The 27,977-nt window shown below is 39.0% G+C and overlaps 1 protein-coding gene across 3 annotated transcripts; it reads right to left on the bottom strand.

Annotated features, from left to right (window-relative positions):
* Positions 1–887: 887 nt before the first annotated feature.
* On the bottom strand, positions 888–24,990 carry xirp1 (xin actin binding repeat containing 1). Of its 3 annotated transcripts, XM_077559687.1 has the most exons (9): positions 24,911–24,990; positions 21,100–21,242; positions 20,484–20,631; positions 16,962–17,016; positions 16,527–16,811; positions 13,749–13,833; positions 9,310–9,467; positions 9,056–9,097; positions 888–7,745 (listed from the first exon to the last, which is right to left on the bottom strand). In XM_077559687.1, exons 3-9 carry the CDS (start codon positions 20,606–20,608, stop codon positions 1,080–1,082), a joined length of 7,416 nt encoding a protein of 2,471 aa, XP_077415813.1. In that variant the 5' UTR covers positions 20,609–20,631; positions 21,100–21,242; positions 24,911–24,990; the 3' UTR covers positions 888–1,079. The 3 variants fall into 3 exon arrangements, with proteins under 3 accessions (XP_077415813.1, XP_077415811.1, XP_077415812.1); XM_077559685.1 differs by lacking the exons at positions 13,749–13,833; positions 16,527–16,811; positions 16,962–17,016; ... (1 more) ...; positions 21,100–21,242; positions 24,911–24,990 and adding an exon at positions 12,452–12,580; XM_077559686.1 differs by lacking the exons at positions 9,056–9,097; positions 9,310–9,467; positions 13,749–13,833; ... (3 more) ...; positions 21,100–21,242; positions 24,911–24,990 and having other exon boundaries at positions 2,729–2,869; positions 3,312–7,837.
* Between the last annotated feature and the right edge of the window lie 2,987 nt (positions 24,991–27,977).

The following is a 27,977-nucleotide window of genomic DNA, read 5'->3' as shown; positions in this document are numbered from 1 at the left end:
GGTCCTCCAGGGTTGGAGTCCTTCAGGTTTTGGATGTTTCCCTGCTCCAACGCAGCTGATTCCAATCAACAGGATCGTTATCAGGCTTATGCAGACATTGCTGATGAGCTAATCATATATCAGCTGTGTTGGAGAAGGGAAACATCCAAAATCAGCAGGACTCCGGCATTTAAGGCACCGAGTGTGCCCACCCCTGGCGTACTGTAATCTCTGACAAAGAGAGGACCACTGCCACCTCTTGTAGTGGATGTGCAATTACACTTTATTCTCATAAGTAAAAAAAAAATTTCTGGGGTCACGCAGCACCCCGTATCCCCAAGGTGGGACAGCCTCCGTATTTAAGAAGGGCTGGTCTAGTGTGTAATTGTAATTGCTCTGTCTTGATGATAGCTTCTAACTAGAGAAAGCCAAACTAGCTTGCTGTCTTAAATTAAAAGACTGCAGAATAAATCGAACACATTTGCTGTAGCAGTTCCAAAAGTTGTGCACAGGAAGTTTTTCAACCGAAAATATTCTGTTTAAATACTGCATATACTAACAACATAAATAATGCTTTTCTATACAATCAACTTACCATTGTGTTTGTGTAGGACTTTGTCATATGAAGTTAATGTAAAAATATATATGTATCATAAAAAATATAAAAGAAGAAATTAGTAGTGGGTTTTTTAAATGAATGTACACAGAAAAAAAATCTAAAATGTCTACACATGTTCTCTTTGTTTTAGTCATATGAATGAGCATAATAATAAATGAATAATAATAATGATGATGATGATGATGGTGATTATAATAATAATTCTGGATGTCCTTTAAAGAAAACATAGGGCACTGGGAAGTGTTTCCATAAACTGTAATTTATTGAACATTTTACACAAAACCTTACGGTATCTGCTATTTTTGCTTCATTCAAAAGAATTAAACATTTTATATAATATGGTTACAGTATAAAATCTCTAAGACAAAAGTTTCTTCAATAAAAAGGCAACATCTTCATCACTACATGAGATATTTTTCATGATCAACAAAACCTGATCACACAAATGGAATTCCTTGGTCTGTTCAAGAGATGAGTTTGTTCACTGTTTTTCCTTTGCTTGGCTAAACGTTACAAACACTTCCCCTTTCTCATTGGTGTTACTCGGCTTCTTGTCGTCAGGAGGGCGACTACATCTTTGCAGTGATGGCGATGTCATGACTTTGTATGTGCTTGGCCCTCCTACCACCTCAAAAACAGCAGCTGGTTCATTATCAGACTGTTTGGTGACAAATGTTGACGTTACAGAAGATACAAAAACGTTGCCAAAGCCGTCTGTCTCTTTGTATGTTTCACTGACAGTCTTCGTGCCGATTATTCCTGCAGGTTCCTCTGGAACTGTTTGCACCTCGAGCACGCTGACGTTGCGCTTTGCTGGGCTGTGACCAGACCCTTGGGTCGGATCCCCTTGAGCGTTCCTCTCTGGCGTTGGTTTGAATGTGGACATGGTGGGCTTCGGTTGTTCAGCGGGCTTCCTGGCAGCTGAATGGATGGATATAAACGAGGGTGACGACTGGGAACATGACTGTCTAACCAACTTGTTTGCTTGCCTGGTCGCTTCGTGTGTGGGAAGACGAGAGTCACTGGGGTGAATTCTTGCGTCTTGTCCTTGACTTGGTTTGGCCTTGCTTGACACAATGCTGATTTTCCTGATATTGCTGGCAGGTTGAACATGTTGCTCTGACTTCAAGGATTCACCAAAAAGTCCTGACAACCCTGCAATATCGGCCTCAGATTTCAGGTTGGACACCGAGTACAGTGCTTTCTTAATGGCTTCTTCAATGTCAAGAAGCTTGGCTAAAGTTTGCTCCTTCAGGTGCATTATTTCCTTGCTCGCTTTTTCCAAATCTTCAAATGCAGTTTCAACCGAAGAAACACTTTCTAGGTCATCATCCTGTGCCTCAACTTTGCTTTGCTTTGAATGTTCTCTTGATGATACCATCCAACCAGGGACATCATTACAAAATGTCTTTAATGAGCTAACATCTGCATTTGTGCTTTCTCCTTCTATCTCTTGCACCTGAGACAAGATTCCTTTGAGTTCCTCTCGTTTCCGCATATTTTCAAATATTTCCATGGCTGCCTTCACGTTTCCCTTCATGATCTCATCCAGGTGGACAGAAAGCCTTTGTCGTCGCTGGCTTTCAGTCTCATTGACTTTCTTCTGTCTTAAAACAACTTTATTTTCATTGTCGTTTGTGTTTTTCGTTATTTGGCACGCACTCGCCGCACTGTTTGTCTCGGACGTGTCACTCTTGCAGATTTGTTTGTTTTCAGCAGTGCTTGTGTTTTTGATTGTTTTTTTCACTTCATCTTTGATGTTTAGGACGTTTTTGGGGCTTTTGGCTTTTTTGTTCCGGTTCCCGCTGCTCGTTCTCTCAAAGTTATTGAATGCAGCCTTCAAGCTCATGTTCGTTTCATGCTTGGAATTGTCCTCATAATCTTTCATGCACTTTTGTATCTCTTCGGCCGCATTAATCTTCTGTATGACGTTTCTCTCCATCTCCAATTCAGTGGTATTTGACTTTGTCACTTGGCAGTTTGATCTTGTATCATCAACAAACTTGCCTGTTGGAAGTTGAGTGTTATGTTTGGCAATTTGGTGAGAAACTGGCTCTCTTTTAATGGCAGGTGACAACTTCGGATCATCTATGGCCGCTGGTTTAGTCCATTGTGGCTTTGGTGGCAAAGCTGGCTTCAGGTTCTGCGGTTTCTTTATCAGGCGTGATGGGGCAGTTCCAACCTCAGAACTGGACGATTTAGAGCCTCCATTTTCTAGCGGGTAGCATGTTGAGTTCTGTGCTGTGATGGACGGTTGCCCCTCGCACGTTACTGAAATTGAAGGAAACAATGTTGTGTCAGATGGAGGCATAGACACCGCAACACTCTGCTTGTGAACAGCTTTGCTGTTCTCTGAACAAGATCTCCCTGAATTCCTGTAAAGCATCGCTGATTTAAAGTCTCCCTTGGAGACATTTACACTAGACTTCTCAAGTGATTGCAATGCGAGATGGACATTACCTCTTACAATGGCTTCTTTATCTGGGAGCCTTTGCTCCATTGCTGCACTCTGCAGAGATCTAATTGTTGACTTTATATCTCCTTTAAAAACATCTTGTGGCCCATCTTCGCTTGTCACGCCATTACACTCGTAACTTACAAAAGGTGATTGTGGTGCACTCGAATTTGTTACAACTACACTACGGGGTTTGTCTCCCTGTTGGCAAGTGTCTAAGGAAACATGGCTTTCCAAATCTTTGACGGCATCACTGACCTTTGGACAAGTCTTGATTGGGTGGCTTCTGGAGGTCGAAGATGATTGCGTAACCACCACAGAGCTTCCTTCTTGGACAGAGACATCCAGGTTGTATATTTTTCCCGGAGCAACGACTTGTCGCTCTACTTGCATGCTTTGCTGCTTGGCCAGTTGCAGGGACTTTTTTGCCGCCTTCACATCTCCAGATAGGATTGTCTCTCTTTGTACTTGACTTGCTTCTGTTTGCGGGCACTTAGATGACAAGTCCATGTCATAAATAGTTCCAGGTGTAATGTTCTCCCGTTCTATGCTCATGCTCTGTTGCTTTGCACGTTCTAATGACTCCATTGATGCCTTGATGTCCCCAGCCACAATTTCCTCTTTTTCAACCACGACTGATTGCTTTGCTGCAAGTTGTTGTTTTGCTGTTGAAATATCCCCAGGAATGATTTCATCCCGTGGAATGCAGTTTTCAGCAATGAATGAGCATTCTGATGAAAATACCCTTTTGGTGTTCTTCACATCCCCTGGCAGAACATCTGAAATAGTTCGCTCTGCCGCTTCCTTTTGCTGGCAGAGACTTCTTTTTGCCTCCCTCACATCGCCCTGTATAATCTCAATTTGATCCTTGCCAAGAGTTTTGTGATCAACATCATCTTCTGATGCCTCAGAAAGAAGACTTTTCAGGTAGTGCAGATCTCCTTTCTCGATGCAGCTTTTGTACAAGTTCACATTCCCCTTTTCATTTTCATCTATTCTACATGTTGTCGCTATCCTTGGACTGCTGGCAGTTGATAACAGATTTCCAATGGCGGATTTCACATCTCCTCTTTCAATAACTTGACTTGGAGTCTCCATTTCACTATGGCTTAAAAGTGAATAGATAGACATGTCCACTTGTCCACCAGTGGTCTCTTGCATTAGGATTCCTTTCTTGAAGTTGTTACCTTGGGTAAGTAGTTCGTCAATCATCTGAACAACGTTTTGAAGTATTTGATCCCGATCAATAGCAGTAGCTGTAGCTGACTGACAGACTGGAAGTTGGACTACAGTAGTATTCACGTTTCCATTTTCCACTTCTCGAAGAAGCGTAACTTGTGTGTTGCTTGGTTTAAGTATGAGTTGTAAGATGATGTTTCGGAGATTTCCTTCAACAACCTCTTCTTTCTGAATTTGGACTTCATGTGTGCTTTCCCGACTGAATTTTGCCATGGTAACATTTTGACCTTCTTTTGCTTCTATTATTATGCCACTTGAAATAACTAAATTCAATTCACTTAAAAGTGACATGGTGTCAGAAACACTGCTGGAGGTGATTTTGTCCAGTGGAGTTGTTTCAAAAAGCCAGGTTGTGCACTTCACGTCTGCTTTTGGGATGATTTCCTCCGAACCTTGGAAAGATGTTTCTTCTGGCTCCTTGATTTTGTCAAGTGGCTGTGATTCAAACAGCCAAGTGCAGCGTTTCACATCTCCTTTCTGGCTGTCTTCTCTGTGGACTGTTTTAACTGGACCTTGCTCTTGAGGTTCTCCCCTGAGGCTGTCAATTGTTTGATTCTCAAAGAGCCAGGTGGAGGTCCTAACATCTCCCCGCTGAACGTCAGTGACGCTAACCATTCTTACAAACGTATTGTTTGATTCCTCGGATTCAAAAATCTTTTTATTCAACTGCACATTGCGGCCCCCAACGTCTTCAGTGACCTTAACAGAAGGTTCTTCTCTGGTAGTAAAGGAGTCCAGTGGTTGTGTCTCAAACTTCCATCTGGCTGATTTGACATCTCCTTTCTCGACATCCTCTTGAGTGACAGCTCGGATCACATAAACTTCATTCTCTGCCTTGATGGCCTCCAGGGGCTTCGTCTCAAACATCCATCTGGCTCCTCTCACGTCACCACTTAAGACCTCATCCTTTTTCACAGTTGTCACCTCATGAAACTGTCCCTCCTTGTCCCTTATGGCATACAGGGGCAGGGACTCAAACATCATGGTGCTGGACTTCACATCCACATCACTCTCCAGCTGTTCCAAACTGACAGACTTCTGTTCAAGAGGCTGATCGTGGATTTTGTCCAGTGATGAGGTTTCAAAAATAAACTTTTTGTTTTTGACATCCCCGCTCACAGCTTCACTGGGTTTCTCAACGTTTGCATCATCGTTGTCCTTGTTAATTGTGTTCATGGGACAGTTCTCAAACAACCAAGTGAATTTGTGTACAGATCCTTTCTGGATTTGATCGTCGTCATTGTGTTCGTCACAAGTCATCAGCATTTCTGATCCGATTTCATCAAGGGACTGGGATTCGAAAAGTTCTTTAACTCTTGAGACGTCTCCTGACTGAAAGTTAACTTGGCTGACGCATCTCAGGTCTTGTTCTGTTTGGTTATTTCTTGTTCTGTCCAGGGTCTCTGTTTCAAAAAGATGTTTGACTGTTTGAACACCAGTCTTGGATTTGACAGAATCCTGTATGGTGGTACAGAGGTTTAGATTGTACTCCTCGCCATCTTTTATGCTGTCTAATGGCTGTGATTCAAAAAGCCATGTCATCGACTTAACGCTTGAGCTATCAATGGTCTCTTTGTCATTCACTTTCTCTGATTTGTCATACAAAACGTCCATCGGTTGTGTCTCAAATAACCATTTGCATGCCTTGACATCACCTTTACAAGGCTGGGCTCCAACAGAACCACTTGGCTCCATCTGGTTGAACTTGGAATGAATTCCATCTATCGTCTGGGTTTCAAACAGCCACTTTGCCAACTTGACATCACCCATTGTGTCCTCCTCTCTTGTGATGCCTTTGATGACCTCAACATTTTCCTTTCCTTTTGTTAGTTCGTGTAAAGGCTTGGTCTCAAACATCCACTTGTAGTTCTGGACCGTTCCCTTGATGCACTCCTCACGACTGACAGTTGTTATCTTGTGGAGATTTCCAGAACTGTCTTTGATAGCATACAAAGTAGAATTCTCAGGAATTTGATTTCCTGATGTATTGTTACTCTCCTCATTGCGATAAGCAATTTTACTTAGAGGAATCGTTTCAAAAAGTTGCTTGAACCCCATGACATCACCCCTTTCAATCACTTGTTGTTTTCCCGAGGAGCTCTTTTCGGTGCCACGGCCCTCAAATATGATTTTTTTGTCTCTAATCGCTCCTTGTTCATCAGCGGAAAGGGTTATTTTCTTTAAACAGCCAACTTCATAGCTATCATTTAGAGTCTCCATGGGTTGAGTTTCAAACAGCCAAAGCGATGTCTTGACATCTCCTCCAATAACTGTGTCCTTTTCCAACATCCTTTCCTCTGCGTTTCCTCGCAGTGTTGCCAGTGGTTGCATCTCAAAGAGCATCGTCTTGTTGGTGACGTCAGCCTCTGTTGTGCACTCAGCCAATGTGCTCTTGAACTTGTCCACTTCTGCAACCTCCGTTATAGCATTAAAAGACTGGGTTTCGAACATCCACCTCTTTCTGTCCACTCCGCCTCTGTCTCCCTCTTCCAGAGATATGCCCCGAATTATTTTCACGCCATCGCTTCTCTCGTTGATCATGTCCAAAGGCTGGGTTTCGAATAACCAACGAGCACTGCTCGTGTGTCCATTGTTGATCTCCTCCCTGCAGATGGATTTCACTGTATGGATATTGCCAATTTTGTCTCGAATAGCACAGTTCGGGTCTGCCTGAAAGAGTTTCACAGTCTTTTGGACATCTCCTTTTTCTTCCTGGAGCTCCGACATCAGTTTCAAGAAGTTATTGTCCTCTATGGAGTTACAGCGGCCAAAGTCACTTAGTGGTTTGGTCTCAAAAAGAAGACGTGTCCCACTGACATCTCCTGGCTGGATGGGCTCCTTCAACACGGCTTCAACCAGTTCTCCTTCGTCTTTTTTGTTAAGGGAATCTAAGGGCTTTGTTTCAAAGAGCCAGGTAGATGTTCTCACGTCCCCTTTGACGGAAGTCTGCCTGTTTGCAAATGCCTCTGAAATTTGAGGTCTGTTATCACAGTGCTCAAACACGGAGGAGGTGCCTCTGACATTTCCACTTGTGAAGTCCTCCTCATCCAGCAGCTTCTTGGTTGCATGGGGATCCCCAATAGTATCCAGATTCCAGTTTTCAAAGATCCACCTCATTGACTGTACTTCACCCTGATATTCTGCATCTGTTGCCTCAGTGTCCGCCGGCTGCATCGCCTTCATTATGTCATCATCCACAGCGTCACCAAGATGTCTGATGTCTGGGTGGATGTGTTTAAAGAGCCTCTTCAGTTCACTCTTCTGCCTTTGCTGATAGTATGTGGAAAAGGTTTCTTTAGGCGGCGGCATAGGGAGGCTACTTAATGCTGAGGACCCTTCATAGTCAAGGGGCCTTGCGGGCACAGGAGGAGGAGGTGGTGGTGGTGGGAGAGGAAGATCGTCTTCATCATGAGATGATTCAGAAACTGTGACTTTCCTAGCTGTCTCAGCCATCTTCAAATGAAAGAAAACAAAAACAGAGCATCCAATAATGTCAGTACTCATTCAGTACAACCAATATTAGACTAGATGGAGATATGTTTAAATGGCATGCAATTAGTATGTAAGTCAAGTCATACGTTACCTTCCTGTATGCTCACTTGATGTTTGTCACTGCAAACCATCCTCGTCACACCAAGGTTAAGGAAAACACTACACACAGCTATTAGTGGAGCAAAGGCGTTCTTCAAAAACTGTTTGTCTTTTTTTTTTTATTAGCTCTCTTTAACATACAAGTTAGAGATATTAATCTTCGAGGGAAATTTATGACGAACCTTCAAGGCACAATAACCTTTACAGGGGAGCTCAATTTGACCTTCTCTAAACTTTTGAATGCACATGTGCAACTGTCCAACGTTTTCACAACTTGCGGTTCTCTATCAAGGATATTAATGCAAAAACGTACATTTTTTTCCCCCCCATGGGTGTCCACATGTATGCCTTTCTGTGACTCCTCCAGTCTCTCTGTATCTCTGTTGCATCCTACTGTTGATCAATTGTTAATTATCATCCAATATCAATTGTAATTTAACCAGAAATGCATTGATTGATGCATGATTCAAACATCTGTTGCAAATTTGACTGTTCAGCTCCGAGAGAGACAATGAACTGTTGAAACGTTCTTTCAAACGTTTAGAGGGCAAATCAAGTTCATCAGATCATTTCCAACTCCCAACTGACTGCAAGAACACAGCCAAAAATAAAAAATAAAATAAAAATGCATAGAGCGATAGTTGAACCCATGACTGAGCACCTTCAGGTGAGCACTCTATCCACTATGCCACGAGATGGTACACATTCGCTGGTGCAGAATTTGTACTTATAGTTCTCATGCGATTCACAGCAAAAGCTAGCTGGTGAGTTTCCACGTAATAACCACTGCTTTTTCTGTTCGAATTTTTGTGCAATTATCATGTAAAGTTCTATAATTTCTATGTTACATAATTTAATTTGATACATAGAGTAAATAAATGAAAGATTTTTATTACAACAACAATAATGATTATTATTTAGCTTTTTTTTTTAATTAATAAAATTGTATGTGCATGATTTATGTACATGTTACTGTGATTTGAAAACAATCATAAAAGCTAGTATAATTTTGTTCTCTTATGCTCTTGATTAATATTATTAGAAATATACTGTAAATTATTAGATTTTTTTTGTACTATGCACTGTGTTACCCCAAAGTAAAAATGAAGCAAGCACAGGGTCCGTTATACTACACACATTCAAAAGCAAACAAAAATACACTCAAAAAGTACCTTGTTGCTTTTAATCCTTGTCCCTGATGTAGCAATCAATCCCTGTTGAGAAACAGAATTGTTAAGATATGATGTTAACTCAAACAAACAAAGCCCTAAAACAAATCATCCCTTCATTGCTATTATAACAGTGACAGAGAGATGTAGATTGAAAATGTGGAAGCGCTCCATTTGAAAGAAAACAGTGTTCACGTCCTATTGAATGCCGTGGGCCCAAAGTGTGGTGAGGAATGAGAAGCATCTCAGGAACTTACCGGTTGTGTTGAACGTCCAATGGAGTCAATGGATGCTGCTCTTGACAGATAGAGAGCTGACCTGTCTCTGACAGAGGAGCAAGTTGATATCCTGTTGCTGGCTTGTGTTGTTAGGATGCCACTCTTGCTCAGCGATGCGAATGTGCTATATTTGTCATCTGCAAAAAATAATACAAAAGGAACGAATGAGGAAACCTCTCAGGAATAGTTATTAGTAATTCAAGTTTACGCAACACTTCTGTGTGTTCATTTATGGTGATGTCCATAGTGCATGTATTTATAGAGGCTTTAAATGGACTCTAATCTATCAGTTTATGTTGCTTCCACACAATCAATTGAAAATAACGCAGACCTCCTTTAGAGTTTAGCACTTGTATTGAGTTTTGAAGCAACTTGAAGTATCAGGCGGATTTTTTTGTTACACAGGCTTCTGAGAATTGTGTTTGTAACAACTGACATGACAAAAAAAAAATGTCCCCCACGTGTTGCCGGAGTCAACAGCAACGATCGACTGATGCCCAAGAAGAGGCGGAAAAAAACAACAGCAGCAACTGCTAGCTCAGCTGCAATGACACAGATTGTTTGCACATTGTTCATGTGAGCTCCGTGCCATCAAACGATCAACACCTGACCTGAAAGAATGCCACCAACTGACCTCAGGAAATGCACGAAATGGATCCTACTCTTAACCCGAGGACAAATTTCACCACAACACTTGTGGCGATAAGATTCAGACGTGTATTTATAGTTGTGAGGTGGATAACATCAACAGCTTATGCTATGAATTATATCCTCTCCAGCTGTAAGTCATGGCCACATTTGGACACACCTCCTCTTTTCACACAGTAAGCCCGAGCGGGACAAAAGGCCTGAGCAGCAAGCTGGCGCCTCTCACCAGTCCGGATTTAAAACATTTTCATAGATGGGTGAGCAGATAGAATGAGGCAGCGAGCGACGCTGAGAGGTCAACTTGTGTAATTATTCACACTCGTATGACAGACCGATGAATTGCTCGTTCGTAAAGTGCAATCATGACTAATGATACTGTACAAAAAGAGTTTTTCAATTTACTGCGGACGTGTATTTGATCAGGGTTCATTCTCAAGGAATGAGGAGTAGCTATTAGCGGTGCAGTAATGTGAGGGTGTTGTGGCTAGCTAACAGCTGTACAAATGATGGCGAAATGTGGTTGGTATTCTCTCTTGGGCACCGCCTTCCCAACCCATCAGCTGTTTGTGATTGTTTCCACATTCGCAGACTGTAATGAAAACCACTTTGCCAGGAGACCAACCATATAACACCTACATAAGACCACCATGGTGTGCTACACTAGCAGTGGTGGCAAGTTGTTACTATTCATTTATCTGATGACTTTTTACTTGCACTACTGGAAAAAAGAAATGTACTTTCTAAACCTTAGGTCGTCAAAAGAGGCTCATTGTTTTTTTTCAACTTTTGCGGATGATAATGTAAATAGAGAATGACAACATCTCGGTTAAGCAGTCTTATTAAACGGGAAGACAATCAAAAAAAAAATTTTACAATATGTTGTATGCACCCCACATTCTGATTAATATTTCATCAGTGGACTATGAATTAAGCATCTCAGGGGCGGCCATTTTGTTACTTGCCGTGGACTGAAAATGACATCACAGTGCCTCAGGGCTCAGCTTGTGAACGTCGCATGACCAAGCCCAGAACACAACCGTGAACCGTGATTGGTCATTATCTAAGCCCTGATTAAGTCTGATGTCATTTTCACTCAAGAGCAAGTGGCAAAATGGCCGCTCCCTGAGATAGATAAAAGCAAGTGGATTTTGCTGCTTTATTCATATTTCACAAACACAATATTAATCAGAATGCCGTGTTTAGATTAGTGGGGCCGCATAAAACATATTATTGTCAATAACATTTCTGATTTGACTTCCTCTTTAAGTTAATGAAAGCGGGAAAATAATGTTGCATATAATTAACAGTGAAAATGATTTTTCAGTTTTTCCTTTTGTACTTTAGAGTCTGTACATTTTTACTTTTAAAAAAATACAGGAGTTGAATCAGTACTACTAATTTTACAGTCTTTCTTTAAATCTCTACTTTTACTCAAGTATAGAGTGTGAGTACTTTTACCACTTTTGTACTCCAGACACTTGCAGTAAAACTTTGGCATGTCTTTTTATGCTGCTTTTATGAATGGTGCTGATTTAAAATTCCTAGTACAATACTGGACATTCCTTGGGGAAATGATACTGTACTCAAGTGTTTGTGTTTTTCAAAAGAGAATAAAAAAATAAAAATAGCACACACATACCATTGTTGCTCACCACTAGACTTTACACTGATCTGATCGGGTTCAGTCGATATTTTGCATTTTATGAAAAATTAGTGATCGGATGTAAAGTCTTAATTTGCACGATCAATCAATTACATCGTTGATTGGCTCCGCTAAATAAGACATTTATATTCACTTCAGTGTTTATCATTGTTTTTTTAATAATCCCCCCCAATGTATTTCTTTTGGCGTCAATAATGTATAGGTTTTCGCTACTCGTGGAATATAGTCCCTATACTCTGTGAATGGCGAAGGTGGAATGTAAAGTAAATATAAAAGTTGTTTAAATAGATATATTGCTCCATTGAATTAGTGATCAGTTATTCTTTTTTTCTGATCGGCCGATCAATGCCTACTTACAGCATTAGCCACACCTGCGCATTCTGAAAGTCAACACGAGCTGTTTTCATAAAACACTTGATTTGACAATATAAAGCTCAGTTTTCACTGATCGTGAGTTTGATTCATAATTTATTCATGCACTTAAATATACACTATCATACTGAGAGATGTTTCTATATTTTAGTCTTCTGTAAGCTACGTAAATAGATAACACATTGTTTTACTTACAACCTTTGAGGTGTCTCTTAAAACTGAGAATTATATTTAGAAATTTTGCCTGTTGTATTATATTAGTGTATGCACATCAAACGTAGTATACATTTAAAGCAAATATACATTTGTTTCATGATCATCAATCATTTGTGATATTTAAGAGTTAACTTATAGTCATCTCTATTAACAATGATTGAGTATTGTTCATATATCCAACCACATAATAAATAATAATCAAATGAAATCTCCGCTACTCACAGACGTTTTATCCAATGGTCTTTCTCCTTTGGTATTCGTGCTGTGTAGTGAGCGCTCGTGCTCCTGCTGCCTCAGTGATGTGTGATGAAGGCCGACTCCTCTCTTGTGTTTCAGCCCACACTGACTCTCTGCACTTCACTGGCCTCGGCCCGTGACAGCTGATTTTTATCAGAGCTGTCGCCCCCACCCCGACCTAAGAGCGGCTATTTTGGGTGGGTGACTGGCGGTTGATACTCGACTGACTCAATCACCTCTGTTAGTCACTAAAGGACTGGGACACCCCTCACTCTGCCATTCCCACCAATATTTTGTCATTCCTATCAAAGCCCCCATTCGTGTCAGTGGGTGGCTTAAGGACAGCAAAATGTACAGGGACTAACTCATTCATTGCCATTGACGACTATAGACGTCAAAAATTCATTTGAACTATTTCTATTAGTTAAAATTTTTTTTCCACTTTTGCGAACAAGCGTATGATATAGATATAAAATTTGTGATTAATCGTTAGTTAACTAGTGAAGTCATGTGATTAATTACAATTAATAATTGTAATCGCCTGACGCCCCTGATTTAATTATTTTTTTATTATTAAAAAATAAGGGGCGTCAGACGATTAAAATTTTGAACTGTAATTAATCGCATGACTTCAATAATTGACTCACGATTAATCCCACATTTTATATCTGTTATAAAAATACAATTTTATTTCCTAGGTTTTCATAAAAAAGGAAATGAATTGGAAAAAATGTTAAACTAATAGAAATAGTTAACATGAATTTTTGACATCTATATTTGTCAATGGCAGTGAATGAGTGAATATTGGTGCGTCTGGGATGGAGTGGATTAAAAATAACAATTAGCAGTTGCGTCGCTTTACAGGTTTGGCATGTTGGGGCTTTTGTTGTCATCCACAGACAAATCATTGTAGTCTTTGTCTCACACAAGGTCAAAGCTGACACGAGCCAGTGTCAAAACACCAACAGTGCACAAAAATGTTCTGGTTATAGAGCCAAAGCGTGCGTCATAATCCATCAGTACCGATGTCACTCCTATCTTAAGCGGCTGTGCTATACGCATAGGTATGCATTTACACCACCACATCCTCATCTTTTTTTAGTTGATTCATACCAAGGGCAACAGAACGCTGCTGAGCCAATGGTGACATGCACCTTTTACAGACCCTGAGGGGGATTTCTGGCTACGACACGCTACTCGAATAGAGAACATTCAATACTGCCTGTGTGCCTTCATAATTATTTCTGTGAGTATAAACGTGAAATTGAGCAGCAGGCCTCACCGTATGAGTATCTGGAACTGGAAACTTTGTTGTAGGACTCTGGGAAGCCATTTGTGGTCTTTCCTCCCTCCGACTGGGTCACCCTCTAGAATAAGTAACATGAAGAAAAGGAAATGGACATGTTCATTCACTTTCTTGTCTATTGTATGGATTTATACTGAGCATTGAAGTATGTTTAAAGTAAGAAAACTTAATACTTAACTTAATACTGTGTTTAAAGGAGAAGTCAACCCCAAAAATGTTGGGGGGACAATATGTCTTATGCAGCCCCACTGGTCTAAATATGGTATTCTGGTTAATATCGTGTCAGTAGAATATGAGTTAAGTAGCAAAAGCCAGTCGTTTTTATCCATCTCAGGGGGCGGCCATTTTGCCACTTGCTGTCACTGAAGATGACATCAATGTTGCTCAGGTAACAACCTCAGCTTCAGAAAACAGGTGAGCTGTGATTGGTTGTTACCTGAGCACTGAGCAACCGTGTTGTCACCTTCAGACAGTAAGTGGCAAAATGGCCGCTCCCTGAGATGGATAAAAATGTAACCTTAATCAGAATGTCTTGTTTAGACTAGTGAAGTCACATATAAAATATTATTGTCAAGAAATGTTTAAGGTTGACTTCCACTTTAAGTTCACTGTGGCCAGTAGGCGTCATAAATTCCAAAATGTGAGCTATTTCCATTAGTTGAACATTTTTTTCTACTTTTGTTAACAAGAGTATGAAAATGTACATTTGGAACAGATATAAAAATTGTGATTAATCGTGAGTTAACTATTGAAGTCATGCAAGTAAAAATTTTAATCGCCTGACGCCCCTAATTTTTTAATAATCATCTCGTCAGGCGATTAAAATTTTTAATTGTAATTAATTGCATGACTTTGTTAACTCACAATTAATCTCAAATTTTATATCTGTTCTGAAAGTACATTTTCACACTCTTGTTAACAAAAGTGGAAAAAAATGTTAAACTAATAGAAATAGTTCAAATTAATTTTTGACGTTTATAGCCGTCAATGGCAGTGAATGAGTTAATATTTCTACATTTCAATTGTAAAACTTTTCTTTTTGTAATGTGCTGCCATACTCTGTTTTGTATTTTGTCATCCGTGTTGCGTTATTGTGAGGCCACCCTAAAAATTAGATGGGGTTTTTCCAAGTTAAAAAAAAAAGAAACATAGTGACACCAGACATGTCATTATACTTATACTTTCCAAATCTAATGAGATTCAATTCAAAACTTAGCCTGGACAAAGAAAATAATGCGTGACTTTGTTATATAGTGTTATTTATGTAATAGTATGTCTATTATTGTTGTTGTACTGTAGTTTACAATAGTGTAGAAGTACATTTCTGAGAAGTGTTTATAATGTTTTGCCAATTGTGTAGCAGTCAGACACTTTTAAAAAGCTATTCAAACTAAGAATTGATTTAAGCAGTTCAGAAAATAGAGAGTTAATTGATTGTTTTTCTCTTTTCATAATTGTAACAAATTGTCCAAGATCCATTCTTCTTTTAAAAATATGATTCAATAATAGGCAGCACAGTGAGGAATTGTAGCCAAATCTGCATCACAGTCACGAGGTTCTGGGTTTGAATCTCAGTTCAGGTTCTGGAGTGGGTTTTCTTCAGCTCCAGCATTCTCACACATTTCAAAAACATGCATGTGAGTTTGATTAAGACTCTAAATTATCCGTAGAGGTGAGTGTGAATGGTTGTTTGTAAGACTGGCAACTAATCCAGGCAACTCTAATGACATCACAAGTCAAAACTCAATGAAAGGAGGCTCTCCACTCATTGAAAAGCATTGGACTTTGGACGCTATCATTTGACTTGTGAGGATTATTTTGATTTCAAAATGTAAAGAAATGTCTGTCTGTTGACCTTATTTTCAATACAAAAATGACTTTGTGCTACAACCGTCTTTGTTGGTAAGCATAAACGCATGTCGATTTGTTAGATTGACAGTAAATGGCAAAAACTGCAATAACTTCAATTGCACATGAATGCTGAATGATTCTGCTATAGTAGAAATGTTGAGAATTGTGAAGAGAGGTAATACAGCACCGCATGCTGGCAATCCCCAGACACCGTGCGAGGATCTGTGACCACAGACACAGTCATCTAAAGGAAGACTTTGCGACAGTGACCTGGCATCATTCGCACATCATTACTGCATCATTGCTTTGTACTGTATGTTTAGGCTCTAACACCGAGGGCTCTGTTTTGGTGCCTAGCACGAGGTGCTTGGCTCATTTGACAAAGGTGTGAACACAGCTGATTTGATTGGCTGTCAATCAAAGTGGTTCCCTTTCAAATCAACACGCTTGAGTACATTTCTTTGTTTTTTTTTATAGAGAGCTCAGTATTGTTCATTCGGTAATCTTATCGATTCGCCATGTCATCATCATTGCTCTCTCTCTTTTTCTCTTTTTTATATGTGCGTGCGTGTGCATGTGCGTGCGTGTGAGTGTGTGCTCATTAATTCACCTAAAACCTATTAAAAATCCCATACCGTTCACCTAAACCAAATGCTTCAGAATCCAGCTAGAGTCGTGAAGTTGTCAGGAGACCCGAGGAAGGATAAAAAAAAAGTGCTTGATTATATTCCAATTTCTGAAGTACTTATTAAAGTAGTAGATTTAACATTTCTATCTTTCCCAAAGTTTTGTTCCTTTATGCAAACATCTGTACTAACTACAAAGTGTGAGTACTTCTGTCACCTCCGACAGATTACAGGTATACCTGATTCAGTTTCTTACATATACACAGAATTTGCACACCTGAGCGCTGGTGTTGTGACTTCTCCGATCCTGCAGGGGGCAGTCTCCTATTCTCTCGCCATTTCTTGCAGACGCTGATGAGTTGAGGTTGGGGCTGCAGCTGGACTTCTGCTGCAGCTTGGCCTTGGATTCGAATAGCACACACAGAGCTCTGGTACCTGTGTTCTCACTCTGAGGGAGGACGTCCATGGAGCGACTTCTTGACAATCTTTCGGTTCTTAAAGATCCCACTTTGTCTCTGTTTACTGGTCCGCTCCATCCTTCTGCTAAAATTCTGTCTGATGTCTGGAAGATAGTTTGTTTTTTTCAAATTGTATTCATAACAGTTTTCACCCACTATTAGACAGAGCCCTGCCACAAATATCGGAAATCTGTAATTGAACACTGTAACAACTTGTGCAAGTCACCATTACTGTATTGCAACATTTGTTGTACCTGCAATTTATGTGTCATATTTTCTTGACTCCTTAGGTCACCACAGCTTTGGTAACTGGGGAGAAAAGATGATTGTCACATTTTGAATGATGTTATTAGAAATTGTGGATTCCAGTTTAAAACGTGAACTTGATTCAATACCAACTCAAAGTACCTCAAACCTCAAAGTTTCTGAATCAAAAAGATTCTATTTACTGTAGCTTGTAATTCAGAATAACCAAGATATAGAATTCTATGCAAATGTTTTAAGACTTGATCATTCAAAGCTATATTTTATGGTAGTACAGTAATGTTAATTATTCAGCAGTACTCTACATGGCATTTTTTGATCGACTACTCGGCGTTTGCCGGCAACTTTGCACCATAATGTACTAATTTCTTGAAAATTTAACACCTGAAAACATAATAAGATTCACACTTAACTCCATCAAAAATGTAATAAAACTAATAATGTAAAATAATGTAATAATTTCACTATTAATGTAATAAAAATTCCTGACTGATATAACATTTTTACAGATAATGTAATAACTTATTACATTATTGGGGATTTGTTTTTCTTGAAAGAGCTCAGTATTGTTCATTCGGTAATCTTACCGATTCAACATGTCATCATCATTGTTCTCTCTCTTTTTTTTCTTTTTTTTTTGTGCATCAGTATGTGCGTACCCGCATGTGAGTTTGTGCTCATTAATTCACCTGAAACCTATTAAAAATCCCGTACCCTTCTCCTAAACCGAATACTTCAGAATCCCGATAGAGTCGTGAAGTTGTCAGGAGACCCGAGAAAGGATCAAAGAAAAGAAAGAAAAGTGGAACCCAGCATCGGCCAGACACCACCTACTACACACAGTTACAAACCAGAAGCATATATATTCCAACAAATTAGAGAGACCACAAGAGACCAAAAGAAAGACTGAAGAAAGGAAGGAAGGATAGATGAAGCGGAGTGAGATCCACAGACATCAGCCTCCACCGATTCAGCGACTAGAGCAAGGAGCAGATTGTGTTTGAATTTCAGTAGATACTGCTCTGGTGGATCTGGCATGCATGAAAAACCTCCACCAAAGAGGGGAGCCGTCGACCCCGGCCAGGACAGGGCAGGCGGGGGGCACCGGCCGGAGAGCAAACCCAGGAGCCCGGAGCGCCCCCCCACCCACACACAACGGAAGGGGGGAAGGGAGCACCGGGAGGCAGGAGGCGCCCCCGAACCCCAGGCCCGGCGGGGAAAGGTCCTGGTCGTCATGCTGGCGTGCCTAGTGAAAACTAACCCTGTTACTGAGTTAGCAAGCTTGCCGACTGGCGAACTCTACCCCTACACAGTGGATGTGACCACACCCAGTTTATATACAAGTGTGTGCGTGTGGTGCATTAAAATTGGGAGCAGGTGAGATGGAGCAGAGGGAAATGATATATACATTATTGGGGATTTATTACATTTTAAGATGGGCCATTTTTTTCAAAACTGACCATGTTAAACATGACAGAATGTTATATGTTCATTTTCAGTCCAAAGTTCTAAATTTGGTGTTTTGAGAATCTAAGACTTCTTGTATACATTCACAGGAAAAAAAATGGAGTGTTAAAATTTTGGTGTTAAACGTTTTAGAGTTGATTTCAACCCCCAAAGTGCATTTTCAACATTGATTTAAATGGAGGTCACTGTTGGCGCAATTAGACAGAGTTGATTTATTTATAGTGTTAAACCAACTCTGCAGAGTGTTAATTAAAGGAAGATCCGCCCCCTTGATTAGAACTGGTCTGCGACAAAGACTTGTGGGATATGATCATATATATGACATAAGGCAGTAAAAGCCATTCAGATAATGGATGGATTGTATTATATTATCAGTAAAAATGTTATTTCATTCTCAGTCAGAAATTTTATTACATTATTGTTTTTTACTACATGCTTTGATCGAGTTAAGTGCAAACATGTATGCATTTTCAGGCGTTATTACATTTTCAGGTAATTAGCACATTATACACAGAAAAATCGTAAGTGTACATTTAACTCCCATAGTGTTAAATTTAACACTTTCCCTGCGATTATATAGTTATCACCAGTTCCGAGTTTAAGTTACACTTCCAAAAGTGTAAACATTTAACTCATTGCTGGAGTGAAATTACAACACCCATAGCGTTATTTGACACATAAAAGTGAACTTTTTGCACTTTAAAGTGTTATCTACTTTCACCTACCAGTGTTATTTTTTAACTCTTAAAAGTGTTATTTCCTTTCATTTTTTTGTTTTTTTTTCTTTTTTTCTAAGGAGAGCTCAGTATTGTTCATTCGATTTGACATCATCATTGCTCTCCTTTTTTAAAAAAATAAAAAAAAGTTTTTTTTTAATTTTTTAAATACATATATATATATATATATATACACACACATATATATATATACACACACATATATATATATACACTTTTTTTGTATGTGGGTGAGTATGTGCATGTGCGTGTGTGTGTGTGCGTGCGTGCGTGCATGCGAGCGTGTGTGTATTCATCAGTTCACCTAAAGCCCATTAAAAAAAATCCCATACTAATAATATAATATAATAATAAATTGCCAAATGCAGACACATCAATGTAAGTTATCACGATGTAGTGGCTCTCGCTAACAGACAGAATTAAGTAACCAGAATTAGGTTAAAAAATTCTATATACGTAGACCATGTTTCTATAAATTTTGATATTTGGTTTTTATTTGAGGCAGATATTTTTTCCATTAAAATGTGATTTATGAGGAGGTTAGACCATTGGTCGATATTCAGAGTTTGTTTATTTTTCCAGTTAACAAGAATTGTTTTTTTAGCGATAGTAAGGGCTACAAGTGTAGATTGAAATTGTTTATGTGGTAAGTCAGTTGTTGTTAGGTCACCTAGCAAACTCATTTTTTTGGTATTAATTTCTCACAGTTTTGTTGTCACTTTCAACCACAGTGCTATTTTCATTTCCTTTTGTGATCATTTCTCACAGTTTTAGTGTTACTCCTTGACAAGTTTGTATTTTCCAACCCAAATGAAGACAGTGGGACTCGAACCTAGGCAACAACACTAACAAGTACGCCACGAGATAGTACATGTTTGTCGCTGCAAAATTCTTTCTTGTAGGTCTTGTTCCCGCACGACCCACAGTAAATGGGATGTATAAGGTGACTTAGCCTAAAGTCAATGAGTTTGACTTGCTGAAATAACACCACCCGTAGAGCTTTTTCTTCACTTTGAGTGTTCAAATAACACCCAAATCAACACCCAGTAACTCAAAAATAATTACCACTAGATTGTTAGCTCAATTTAACACTACAGAATTTGCTGCAAGCCTCACTGCATTACCGTCATAAAAGAATGACACAAAGGATAAAAAAAATAAAGTATCACAACTGACAAATTATATTGAACAGGAAAATACGAATATAATCCTCTGAGGGAGTTGAAGCACTTATTAAAACAAAGTGATTTTTCAGTATTTAACATTTGTAAGAAACTTCTGCACAGTTATGCACATTGCAGGACTTACTGATGCACCAGCTGCGACACGGACTTTCTGTCCCAGCGGGTGGGAGCTGGCATGTCCCATGACCTCTCCTGAACCCTGGCGAGGCTCTTCAAGGACTGCGCCCTCCTCAGGCTGAACGTCTCCATCGCTCTTGTACCTCCAACAGCAGCTAGTAGAATGAAGACAATAGAAATGCAAACATCCTGTAAATAATACTGCTTTTTTCCCCCTAAAACACTGGCATTACATTTATAAATTATTTGTTTTTGTGCTGATAACTCTGCTAGAATCTAAGCAAGTAGCTTAGGTTGGTTATTATATGACAGGCAGTCACACAGACAATCATATGACTCTGTTAATGTTTATGGCGTCCTCCAAACCCCAAATTACATTGAAATGTAAAAGTGTGATTATATTACAACAAAAAAAGGTTTCTATATATGTAGAGCTATTCCTGCAGAAGCAGAATGTTATATATTGATAATTATTTTGACTATCAATATTTGTATTTTTTGTTATTGTGAAACTTGTGCTCTAGCAAAGTACAAAATTCCCAAACACCCCAACTCAAAGTGCATCATAGCATAAAACTATAACGTGATGCTATACAGTATATCGAAAATAATGAAGCACATACCTACAGAGCAGGTGAAGTCACTTGTGCATCGGCGTCTCGGCAGGAGACGTGTGCTTCAGGAACATCTCTCGTAAGAGAGAAACACCTTCTTTTGACCAAAGTCCTTTTAAAACCTTGTGATGCCAGTAATACGGATATGACACCTGCCATCATAAAAATCACCCAATAAATCTCTGACAGTCCTATAAAACAAAAGACTGGACAAGAAACAATATTTTATTAACAAATGAGATTTTTCCATGTCTGCATGTTCATGAAAAGCAGTGAAATCAGAGACTTGTGTGCACTGCGACAGCTGCCCCAGTCGGACATCAGTGTTGAAATTCCTGGCACAGCCGTCGTGTTGCCGTGTCTCATGACAAAACTCAAAGCGACAGCATTTTTATCTGCACTCCACATACTTACCATACTTGTTTTATGACTGCAACAGGCATTCCGATTAGTCGCCTGATGCAGTAACATTTCCTGTCCGCCTAAATAGATGTTAATGTTGTGTTAAAATGTATGTGCTCACAGTTTAAGTGCTGCATACCACACGGTTAAGAAAAGATGCATAGACAGCATTTGGGCATTTCACGCTGTAATTCTTACTTAATTGCATTTTCTACAACTAAACATTTCAAACTTCACAGCATTATTGGGTAGCAGTACCTTATCTGAAGTTAGAGGGTCAGGGTTCAAGTCTTGCTTCATAAAAAAAAGAGGCAACTATTAACTTTATTTCCATGATCAGTGCAAATCTGGCACAAGGAGCTCTGTAAATCTGCGCAGGGGCAGTCTAGTCTTTGTTTTGGTATTTTCACAGCTTGATGCAGTTTGTGGGTGTGAAAACAGTCGAGTTAATTCATCACCAATAGAGGTGGCTCCTTCTCATTCCCTGTCATGTTGACGCATCAAACAAGTCAAGAAAAAGAGCATCAACTATTGTTCAATTCAATTTAAAAACAAGTTATGTTTAAAAAAAAAAAAAAAAGAGTTTGCCAGCAGCAAAATGTTCAACTTGACTAATTTTTACGTGTTTGTTTATTCATTCATCTCACTAAATATCATGATAGTTAATTTATATAAATAATAAAATTAACATTTGGTTAAAAACAATTTTACGTATATTACATATGCATGCTTAATGGTTGGTTAATGAATTAGAATTTAACACTTTATTATAAAATATGTAATATAAAAATTTGAATTATTGTTATTATTTAAAAAAAAAACGATTTTGCTTATTTTCCATGCATATTATTCATTCATTCATTTTTAAAACTAACGTTCTACGAATGACCTATCCATCTGTCAGTTTAAAAAAATAAATGTGAGACAAAGGCCAAGTGGCGATGGTAACACGAGCAAGGACTTTTCTGACCTCTAGTGGAGAAGCGCTGTGTGACTGATTGGATTGGAATAAAACGCATACTGTAGCCAACAGATGTCGCCAGAATAACGTCCTTCTTTCAGCGAGTTGACAGGAATTTTACTGAATCGTCTGTTCTTCATTTTGAACGATCATTGGAAAGCCAGTGTAGCGGTTTACGTCGTAGCAGTAAGCTATAGAGGTAATAATAATAATAATAATAATAATAATAATATTATTATTATTATTATTATTATTATTATTATTATTATTATTATTATTATTAATGTTAATATTTATCTTGTTCAGGGTCAATCACAGGATCACATAACGAAATAACAACCATTCACATTCAACCATCTAGGCAATTAGCATGTAGCATAAGCATACATGTCTTAGGAATGTGGGAGGAAACAGGAGTACCTGGAAACCCACACAAGCAAGAGAACATGTCCACTCCACTCAGGGAAGGTCCGAGCTAAAATTAGAATTTACTGGTAAATAATGTACTGTTGGTCCTGCAGGGTAAATACCATTTGACTTTATTTTTTTTAAACTATTTTAATGTTGTGTATATACTCATACACATCATCTATAATAAATGCAGTGCTTAAACCTCTTTTTTTTTTGTCTGCAGCAGGTTTTGAACTGCCAACAGACCAGAACCTTAAACCAAATTCTTACAGATCTCGCTACAGTTGTCCAAGTACTTCATGGCACTAACCTCTTATGACAAAATGGTGTTTCCAGTGACGTATGTCAGCAACATATATGCAATAATTGATGAGTATGCACATGTGTAAGTTTTGATCACGTTGCTGGAAAACAGCCCAGTGTAGCTATGGTACAGTACTCAACTCTACGATGTGCACTATTTTCTCCTGAATAACACATGAGCGTAGCAGTCAGTAATGCTGCATGTGTTTTGCCAGCTGCAAAGGAAGCAGTTGAGAGTGTATCTGGATGGGTTGAGGCTAGGTAGTAAAGGGAGGGGGTGGTGGGCAGGATTCACAGGCCTCCTGTCAGTGCTGATGTGAACAGCTGAGAGCAGAACAGGTTAAGTCTTCCTTCCTGCTGACTGCTCCTACCAGTACTCACATGGAAAAACACGTGGCAGCAGACACCAACAGCACAAAACTGGACTGGAATTCCAAGAACACACAAGATATTACTGCTGAACTGACACTCACACACAAGCACATTTCCCAGTCTGCAATCGTGCACTCACTTCAAAACAACAAAAAGTATATCTTTGATCAGTGACACATTCCTTCGGCGAACACTCCTGTTAAGTTCACGTCACATGACACTGGACACTTTTTTACATTTGTAAGAAAGGTCACCACAGTTGCTCACTGTTTGTCTATCTGACGATGTTAAAAGTCAAATCCAGCCACAGCTGCTTTTCGGTTACACATACAGCAATAGATAAGATCGCTTGTCTTGTAAACTGTGTGGCTGACCTACTTTACTTCCTGGCTGCAGCTTGACTCGCTTTCAGCCTGAGTGATGGATGATGCTTGGGAAGGAAACAATAGTCAATGTTCCCCTTTTATACAAGGAATGGCACGAATAAAAACTAAGTGATACTTCCTGTAAGTAAATATAAGAAGATATGTTCGTAAATTATTTTTGCACTCACAATGTTGAGGCATGTTTAATAATCTGTTCTTTTTTTTCTAATCGCATCAGGGTGATTAAATTTTTCAATTGCAATTAATCGCATGACTTCAATAGTTAACTCAAAATGAATCACAATATTTATATATTTTCTAAATGTGCAATAAACATTTTTTTCCTAGGTTTTCATACTATTGTTAACAAAAGTGGAAAAAATGTTAAACTAATAGAAATGGTTAAAAGGAATTTTTGACGTCTATAGCCGTCAATGGCAGTGAACGAGTTAAAAGGGAAGTCAGCCCCAAAACAGTGATCTGATTAACATTACGTTTGTGGAATATGAGTTAAGCAGCAAAATCCACCCGTATCTATCCATCTCAGGGAGCGGCCATTTTGCCACTCGCTGTCGAGAGAAAATGACATACATCATATTCATTCATCTCACTAAATGTTTGAACAAATATACTGTTTTTGGGGTCTCCTGAAAGGGATTTTTTTTTTAGGTTAATATTTCGGCTTGATGTAAACACCGTAACATTAAACCAAATGATGCAGAACAACATGACTCACAGACATACATTATATGCTCTCTGCTCAGTGGAAACAACAACTGAAGCTTGGTAGGGGACCTTCTCTGCCTCTTCTTCTCTTAATTGCTTTGCATTCACATCCAGTAGAGGAGAGCACTCTCCCCAACCTTTTTTGTCAGATTGGTACATTAAGAGGAAACAAAGTGATAAACAATTTTACACTACTTGAAAATGTAAATTTAAAAAAACGAAAGCAGCTTTTCAAGATACTGTAACAAATCCCTGCAATTAGAACCTCAAGATGACTTACGTGAGGTTTCACATGTCAAAGCGTTGTCAGATTTCATCATCATATCACTCGACTGTATGTGGGCCATCGGTGGCAGTGCCTGACTGAGCCCAAAATGGGGCCACAAGCGCTCGCAGCAACCTGAGAGGCCACAAAATGTAGGTTAACTATAAGTTACATAACGCGAGGAACTGAAAGCACATCGATACGAGACCAGCGGGTTTGGTTTAAGTTCACCGGTCAGATGCAGACTATGTGCTGATGATAACATTGAGGAAAACAGTAGGCCTATCCAAGTGGGAAACCTGGCGCAATAGTGCCTTTGTGTTTGCTTGACTGCGAAGAGCATTCAATCTGAAACAAAATGAATAGAAATCTGGTTGGAAATCTGACTCGGTTATACATTAGTCAATGTGTTGAAAAATGAATAGTAACAATGAATGGACACATCACTGCCATGTTTACCTTCATTGGTATACTGCATTTTGCTGATTTCAGATGTTGACTCAGTTGCTGCTGCGAATGCGCTGCACTCCTGTGACCTGGAAAATGTTGGCTCATCTCTCGGCTATGTTTGGACAGTCTTTACAACAAACCTGTGTTGATGCAAGCCATAGCTTCCTTTAAATATCATGTTAATTTTGTGTTATGGGAACCTCAGACCGTAAAATACAGTGTCGAACTGTTACATACATTTGCAGGGGTTGGATACTGAGGTTTTCCGCAAATATCGATAAGTAATTGAACCCCCCCAAAACCGCCAACCCCAAAAGGTTTATTGTTTACTGTAGATGCCATAAAATGGTGGCAAAGCCCTATTTTTCATCTAGCTCAGGGGTCTGCAACCTGTGGCTCTGGAACCACATGTGGCCTTTTCGTCCTGCTCCTGTGGCTTCCTGTGGAGCTCTAAATATATATATATATATATATATATATTTTTTTTTTTACATATTTTTTTTTTTTTAGATAAAATATTTTAAAATGAATTAATGATTTTGATATAAAAATTAATAATTAAATAAATATTGAAAAATTGTCTGAGTCCAAGTTGTCAGAAAAAGAGAAACGAAAGGTATGAAAATGTTTTAAAAATTCAAGTGATCATAAAATGTCCAAAAAGGAAGCGGTAAAGCATAAATTATCATAAAATATTATTGAAATTGCCCAAAAAGTCAGAACATTTATTTTTTATTATAAAAAAAGGAAGAAAATAAAATGCCCCAAAAGTAGCTATAAAATGTCCAAAATCAAAAGAAGACATTTGGAAAATTACCAGGAAATGTACACAAATTTGCCAAACAAAAGTCAGATTTTTTTTCCAGAAATGGCAGGAAAGAAAATATTCAAAAAGTAACCATGGAAAATGTCCAAAAACAAAAGAAGAAATTATGAAAATTACCAAATTGTCCTAAAATTACCAAGAATGTCAAAAGCTTGACAGAAAGGCAGAAAAGTCTTAAAAAAAAAAAAAATTATGAAAAAGCTAGACAGATTTTTTTTTGTTACTCATTTGTCCAAAAATGGCTCATTTGACAATACAAGTTAATGACCCCTGGTCTAGCTCCTCAGCTCACTTCAGCGTACATACTTCATTGGCACCCAAGATTTTGAGATTTTGGCAAAAAAAGAACTACCCACCCCCCACCCCCCATGAAGTTCCTCAACTCATTCCAACGTAGTTCCTTGGCACCCATGTGCCACATGATGGCGCCATAGCACGAAAGCAGCAAACAGGTTTTTTTAGGTGCATATTGGAAATCAAGTTAAAAAAAATAGTGAATAGGTGAGTAACTATGGAGCAGAAGACTTTTGAAAAGGCAAATGATGTGGATGATTTAGCTGATATGCTCTTTGAGTGAAAGAGTCCTCCCTCCCAGCCAAAGTGGGTCAGGCGTTCAGAACACACATCTCTCTTCCAGCCAGTGCACTTGACCCAGCAGGTGTTAGCGCGATTTTTGAGTTTGAATCAACAAATCAAGTATCGTGTCAACACGGAGTCAAAGCTCAAGCTCAAGGGTATTTTGTCTTTCTGTTCATCTGTCTTTCCATCTGTTAATCTGCCACGCGCTCTGAGCAATGAGCTTCATTTTCCTCCCAGTCAGGGACAGCGAGTAGCCTGTGATTATCTTTAAAGCAGGCGCTGGAATGTTAATCCCGTCTAGATTTGACGGTCTAATCTGTCATATATGAAAAACACTAGAATTCACAGTTGGACACTTCAGAACAAATGTGCATACATTTAATGGGTTGTGCTATAATATAGGTGATATAGGCTGAAAAGTAATTGCCAAGTTTCCCAATTGCAATTTAACCATCAACATACAGACCTCCCAAACATAAAAATGGATTGTATGAATTATATTACAGAAGAACGACGACTTTGAGAGCCCTTATCCAGCCTCCTTTTTTTTTTTTATGTGACCCTCCTCCGACACACCTGGATAAAATAATCAGAATCCTAATCAGGCTTCTGCAGAGCTTGCTGATGAGCTGGTCATTTGATTCAGTAGTGTTGGAACAAGGAAACATGGGGGGTGGGGAAAGGCTGGATAGGAGCTCTCGAGGACCGGACTTGGGGACCCCTACAATAAAGGTTCAAGATTTGTGGGTTTATTCCCACGTGTGTTAATAGAAGACACTAAATGGTACTTATGTGTTAATATGAATGTAAATGGCTTTATGTCTCGTGCCCTACGACAGACTGGCGACCATTCCAGGGTGCACCCTGCCTCACACCAAAAGTCAGTCTAGGCTCCATCTCACATATTTGGAGAAGCTGTGTCGAGTATTGATAGACAGCTGCATCCCCTGAAAATCACAATTTCTATTATTTTTTGCCCTTTGACCCTCCATGATTCAGGCTTGCTTCATGTCATTTGCCAAAATGTTCATTATCTACTTGTTTGTTGTGGTGTACAACTGCAAAATACGTGTGAATCTAGAGAATAGCTTTTACGCAAATTGCTTTGAAAAAATGACTGTAATTTAGCTACAAACTGCAACCGACAATGACAATAAATATCCGTTTAAGACAGATTCTCCAGTCAGTTGATTCTACAGAAATGCTTTAAAAATTCTTAACTGTAAA

Source organism: Vanacampus margaritifer, chromosome 2 (genome assembly GCF_051991255.1).
Source record: "Vanacampus margaritifer isolate UIUO_Vmar chromosome 2, RoL_Vmar_1.0, whole genome shotgun sequence".
Lineage (NCBI taxonomy): Eukaryota > Metazoa > Chordata > Actinopteri > Syngnathiformes > Syngnathidae > Vanacampus > Vanacampus margaritifer.
The sequence above is the reverse complement of the archived record's forward strand: the minus strand, read 5'-3'. Positions and strand labels throughout refer to the sequence as shown.

Bases quoted from the DNA above. Each gene is read 5' to 3' on its own strand.
- xirp1 (XM_077559687.1), bottom strand. From the start codon at position 20,608: ATGGAGACGTTCAGCCTGAGGAGGGCGCAGTCCTTGAAGAGCCTCGCC. The intron at 17,017-20,483 runs GTAAGTCCTGCA...TTTTCTCCCCAG, and splicing joins GTGTCGCAGCTGGTGCATCA to TTACCAAAGCTGTGGTGACC. The intron at 16,812-16,961 runs GTACAACAAATG...ACTATCTTCCAG, and splicing joins ATATGACACATAAATTGCAG to ACATCAGACAGAATTTTAGC.